The sequence below is a fragment of the Pseudophryne corroboree genome (genome assembly GCF_028390025.1).
Source record: "Pseudophryne corroboree isolate aPseCor3 chromosome 3 unlocalized genomic scaffold, aPseCor3.hap2 SUPER_3_unloc_37, whole genome shotgun sequence".
NCBI classification, from domain to species: Eukaryota; Metazoa; Chordata; class Amphibia; order Anura; family Myobatrachidae; genus Pseudophryne; species Pseudophryne corroboree.
Window position 1 is genome coordinate 266,419 of NW_026967527.1, and position 6,191 is coordinate 272,609.

Below are 6,191 nucleotides of genomic sequence, written 5' to 3' on the forward strand. Positions count from 1 at the left end.
TAGTGGACAAGTGGTCACTGAAGTGGGGACCAGCCAGATAGACTCAGCGACAAGTGGTGTATATAGTGGAAACAGAAACTAACATCCACTTCTGCGAACCTAACCAGGTTGCAGAACACTTACCTTTTCACCTTCCACTGTCTACACAGAAAAGGAAAAAGAACGGTCTCGAACCGGTTAAACGACTGCGTCCCACAAAAGAATGCGTCATCCACTGTTGTGAAGGAGGTTAACTCTCGAATTTAGCCTCATCAGCGGATACCGCCGAGATTAACTGAAGAGAGGCCACACCAAACAGCTGTATACCTCCCACCAGCATCTCCCGGAGACCTCCTCCGCATTTTTCCGGTCACACCACCTGCTGTCACTTGGCAGCCTGCTGTAATGTTATAAGGAAAAATAAACATAGGCAAGCCCTACCCACTCCGAGTAGGATAATTCTATCGGAAGCTTACCCGACTACCAAACTCCCTCAAGTGCATACATTGCAAATAAGGTCAAAGTATATAAATAAAATTTCACTTAGCTGCCTGTGTATGATCCCTTGCGACCGGGCTCTGCGTCGACCAGGAGTTGACTGTCATAGATTTCTCTCCGCGTTGTGAAGAGATTAATATTCGGACTCCTTGAGAGCATCGAAACCAACTCGTCCCGGCCAATCTAGAGCTTAATCAACCGACAGTTATCCCCACAGGCGCCTTTGACAAAGCCCTCACACCTGTCGACACACGTCGACTAACCAATAGTGAGTAAATAAAACAGGGAAACAGTGTATTTATGTATTACAACAAGGATTCTGCATCCATTATCAATCCTAATGCTGTATGACACCCATACAGCATTAAAACACTCTGTGCCCCCCTTCCTTCTTAGTATACAGCAAGTCCCGGTGGGGAACTTTGGAAAATGGCGCTGACCCCTCTGTGAGGTCTAAGCTCCGCCCCTTCCCGGCGCACTTAAGCCCGCTCGACAAAAATAAATGAATATTATATATATATATATATATATATATATAAAAAACCCTATATTGAGCCGGGGGAACCTATACACAGGGAGATTACACCTCTGGGAGGGAAACAGAGTCCAAACATTGCATTCCCCACTGTTTGTTCTTGGCGGGGACAGCAGGGAAAAATGGCGCTGACTCGGTGTGTGAGGCTAAGCTCCGCCCCTCTCGGCCGAGTACTAAATATAGGGTAACGACTCATATATATATATATATATACACACACACACACACATATATATATACACACATACATATATATACACACATACATTATATATATATATATATATATATATATATATATATACACACACACACACACACACACTCAGCACCATGCTGCTGAGGACGCCCCCCTGCGCGCCCTGCACCCCAGACAACGTTCGGGAAGCGGGAGTTCCGGCGCATCGCGCACCCGCCGCTCTCATGGTGGGTCCCCGTGTGCGGCGCCCGGGAGCTCTAACTATCTATGCTGCCCCGGGCGCCACCACCTCCCGGCGCCCTGTACCCATGGCGGCCGACGGGGACCAAGGCATAACGCGCCTGCGGGGGTCTGTATACGGAGCCCCCGGCAGTGCGAGGAAGAACTTTTAAAACTGACTTGCTGCTCAGGGTGCTCCCCCCCGCGCGCCCTGCACCCGTATAAGCGGTGTTGGGGAAATAATTCAAGTATACTGGCGGGGGATGAACCACGGTGCCTCTGTACCTAAACGCATTTTTTTTTTGCCAGTTGTTCACATTAAGCAGACCAGTAACATGCTGCCCAGGGCGCTCCCCCCCCCTGCACCCTGTGAGTGCCGTTGGTGTGGGAGCATGGAGAGCAGCACTACCACTGTACCTCCGTTACTGAAGTCTTCTGCCGTTTGAAGTCTTCTTTTCTTCCAATACTCACCCGACTTCATTCTTCTGGCTTCTGTGAGGGGAATGACGGCGTGGCTCCGGGAACAAGCAGCTAGGCGCACCAAGTGATCGAACCCTCTGGAGCTAATGGTGTCCAGTAGCCGAGAAGCAGAGCCTTGAAACTCACAGAAGTAGGTCCTGCTTCTCTCCCCTCAGTCCCACGATGCAGGGAGCCTGTAGCCAGCAGGTCTCCCTGAAAATAAAAAAACCTAACATAAAGTCTTTCAGAGAAACTCAGTAGAGGTCCCCTAGTGTGTGACCCATCACTCCTGGGCACAAAGTCTAACTGAGGTCTGGAGGAGGGGCATAGAGGGAGGAGCCAGTTCTCACCTAGTTTAAGTCTTTACAGTGTGTCCAAGCTCCTGCGGATGCGTCTATACCCCATGGTCCTTTTGGAATCCCCAGCATCCTCTAGGACGTATGAGAAATAGAGGTACATTAATGAAAAGCGTGAGTAACAGTCATCAGTCTGCTTGTGAAGGTCTCTAGAGTGGAGGCCTCTTGGACTGTGCAAGGCAGTGAGTTCCATGGTCAGGGCTACAAAGCTAAACATTCAACCCATAAATGAATGACAGGAGATTCTTGGTACTGCTGGTAACAGTCCTTCATCTGTAGAAGCAAGCAGGGCAGTAAGGAGGCAGAAGCTGCTTCTAGTACCTTGGACCATGTAATGTTGGTCTGGGAAGGTCAGTTAGCCAATTATGAAACAGATTTGTCATCTTACAGGCAGCCGGTGAAGGGAGTAGAGAATGGGTGTTATGTGGCAGGAACGGGCTGGTCCGGTAACAGCTTGGCTGCTGCATTCTGTACTAGCTGCAAGCTCTGTAATTCTTTTGCTGGGTGACCCAGTTAGATGGAATTGCAGTAGTTTATGAACTTCTGAGGGAATCAAGTGCTTGATTCTGGCTATGGTCCACAGATGGAAGAATGAGGATTTGTATGTGGCGGATACCTGATGTCTGTGTCAGCCACATACCAGGACAACACAAAGATTCAGCACATGTTCAGTATTTTCAATTCTGAACACCAAAGCATAAATCCAGATGGTTGGTAAAGCTGTAGTCTTGTCCTTTGTTGAGGAGCTTCTATTATGTGTCACAAAGACTGAGTCACAGCCAACTGGCATCATCCACCCCTGGCGCTCAGCTAGACAACCATTTAGGATTGGTATTAGGTTCTCAGTACCTGGTGCAAAAAGCAGGTAATCAGCATAGCAGTGGTAGACCAGGCCATGACGTCTGATTATATCACCCAGTGGTAGCATGTATATTTTATAAAGCATAAGAGATCGGATTCACCCTTGAGGAACATTGCATGACAGTGATAATTATGCTCCAGAAGATTTAAATGGTTTCGTACTTGGGTAATGTCTAATATGTTCAACAAGAGCGGATTTATTTCTCTCACAGCATGAAAATGGCTTCTCATCTGTGAAATCGCTGATGTTTAACAAGAACTGATTTCCGTGCAAAACATTTCCCACACTCAGAACAGGAATATGGCCTCTCACCTGTGTGACTTCTCTGATGTGTAACAAGATCTGATTTCCGTGCAAAACATTTCTTACACGCAGAACAGGAATACGGCTTCTCACCTGTGTGACTTCTCTGATGTGTAACAAGATGTGATGTCGATGAAAAACATTTCCCACACTCAGAACAGGAAAATGGCTTCTCACCTGTGTGACTTCTCTGATGTATAACAAAATGTGATTTGCGTGCAAAACTTTTCCCACACTCAGAACAGGAAAATGGCTTCTCACCTGTGTGACTTCTCTGATGTATAACAAAATGTGATTTGCGTGCAAAACATTTCCCACACTCAGAACAAGAAAATGGCTTCTCACCTGTGTGATTTCTCTGATGTATAACAAGATGTGATGTCGATGAAAAACATTTCCCACACTCAGAACAGGAAAATGGCTTCTCACCTGTGTGACTTCTCTGATGTATAACTAAATGTGATTTGTGTGCAAAACATTTCCCACACTCAGAACAGGAATACGGCTTCTCACCTGTGTGACTTCTCTGATGTATAACAAGATGTGATTTCCATGCAAAACATTTCCCACACTCAGAACAGGAATATGGCTTCTCACCTGTGTGACTTCTCTGATGTATAACAAGATCTGGTTTCGATGAATAACATTTCCCACACTCAGAACAGGAATACGGCATCTCACCTGTGTGACTTCTCTGATGTATAACAAAATGTGATTTGTGTGCAAAACATTTCCCACACTCAGAACAGGAATACGGCTTCTCACCTGTGTGACTTCTCTGATGTATAACAAGAGCTGGTTTCCGTGCAAAACATTTCCTACACTCAGAACAGGAATATGGCTTCTCACCTGTGTGACTTCTCTGATGACTAACAAGATGTGATTTCGATGAAAAACATTTCCCACACTCAGAACAGGAATATGGCATGTCACCTGTGTGACTTCTCTGATGTGTAACAAGAACTGATTTACATGCAAAACATTTCCCACACTCAGAACAGGAAAATGGCATCTCACCTGTGTGAGTATGGTGATGAATAACAAAATGTGATCTCTGTGCAAAACATTTCCCACACTCAGAACAGGAATACGGCTTCTCACCTGTGTGACTTCTCTGATGTGTAGCAAGAAATGATTTTGTAGCAAAACATTTCCTACACTCAGAACAGGAATACGGCTTCTCACCTGTGTGACTTCTCTGATGTGTAACAAAAGCTGATTTATATGTGAAACATTTCCCACACTCAGAACAGGAATACGGCTTCTCACCTGTGTGACTTCTCTCATGTCTAACAAGATATGATTTATATGTAAAACATTTCCCACACTCAGAACATGGAAATGGCCTGTCACCTGCCTTAGCTGGCTGATGAGTAATAAGGTTTGTGTTCTGTGTAAAACATTTGGCATCTACAGAACAGGGGAACACTGAATCTACTCTCAGAGCTGTAACAGATGCACCAATATCAGAGTGATCAGGAGAACATTCCCCAGGATCAGAGGGACCAGCTGATAGAGCTGGATGTATAATTGGGGTAATGGGATTATCTCCTGGAGAATCCTGTCTACTGTCATTATCTGTTATGTCACAATCCAGGGATAACATTAGATGTCCTTCTGAGATATTCCTGCTTGTGTGTCCATCTCCTGGAAATAAAATACATTAATATATAAAATGAGTAGACAAGACCCAGGGTGTTACAGGATACAATATATAATTCTATAACAGACATTTTTACCTGTAATCATTGCTTTTATGTTTATTAAAAAACAAAAAAAGCTAGGATGCTTAGACTGGAGCTTGATCAACACTGAATGCTCATGTGGGATTACTAGAGGTGACATGGACGCTCATGTGGGATTACTAGAGGTGACATGGACGCTCATGTGGGATTACTAGGGGTGACGTGGACGCTCACGTGGGATTACTAGAGGTGACACGGACGCTCACGTGGGATTACTAGAGGTGACATGGACGCTCCCGTGGGATTACTAGAGGTGACACGGGCGCTCACGTGGGATTACTAGAGGTGACACGGATGCTCACGTGGGATTACTAGAGGTGACACGGACGCTCACGTGGGATTACTAGAGGAGACAGGGACGCTCGCGTGGGATTACTAGAGGTGACAGGGACGCTCACGTGGGATTACTAGAGGAGACAAGGACGCTCACGTGGGATTACTAGAGGTGACACGGACGCTCACGTGGGATCACTAGAGGTGACGTGGATGCTCACGTGGAATTACTAGAGGTGACGTGGATGCTCACGTGGGATTACTAGAGGTGACACGGACGCTCATGTGGGATCACTAGAGGTGACACGGACGCTCATGTGGGATCACTAGAGGTGACACGGACGCTCATGTGGGATCACTAGAGGGGACATGGACGCTCATGTGGGGTTACCAGAGGTGACATGGACGCTGATGTGGGGTTACTAGAGTTGACATGGACGCTCATGTGGGGTTACTAGAGGTGACATGGACGCTAACGTGGGATTACTAGAGGTGACATGGACATTCATGTGGGATTACTAGAGGTGACATGGACACTCATGTGGGATTAGTAGAGGTGACATGGACGCTCATGTGGGATTACTAGAGGTGACATGGACGCTCATGTGGGATTACTAGAGGTGACATGGACGCTCATGTGGGATTACTAGAGGTGACATGGACACTCATGTGGGATTACTAGAGGTGACATGGACGCTCATGTGGGATTACTAGAGGTGACATGGACACTCATGTGGGATTACTGGAGGTGACACGGACACTC

At 46.5% G+C, this 6,191-nt stretch overlaps 1 protein-coding gene across 1 annotated transcript; it reads right to left on the minus strand.

The window, feature by feature from the left end:
- Nucleotides 1–2,293: 2,293 nt before the first annotated feature.
- Nucleotides 2,294–5,050, minus strand: LOC134984125 (zinc finger protein OZF-like). The gene has a single exon (XM_063949752.1). It carries the CDS (start codon nt 5,014–5,016, stop codon nt 3,334–3,336), a length of 1,683 nt encoding a protein of 560 aa, XP_063805822.1. The 5' UTR covers nt 5,017–5,050; the 3' UTR covers nt 2,294–3,333.
- Between the last annotated feature and the right edge of the window lie 1,141 nt (nt 5,051–6,191).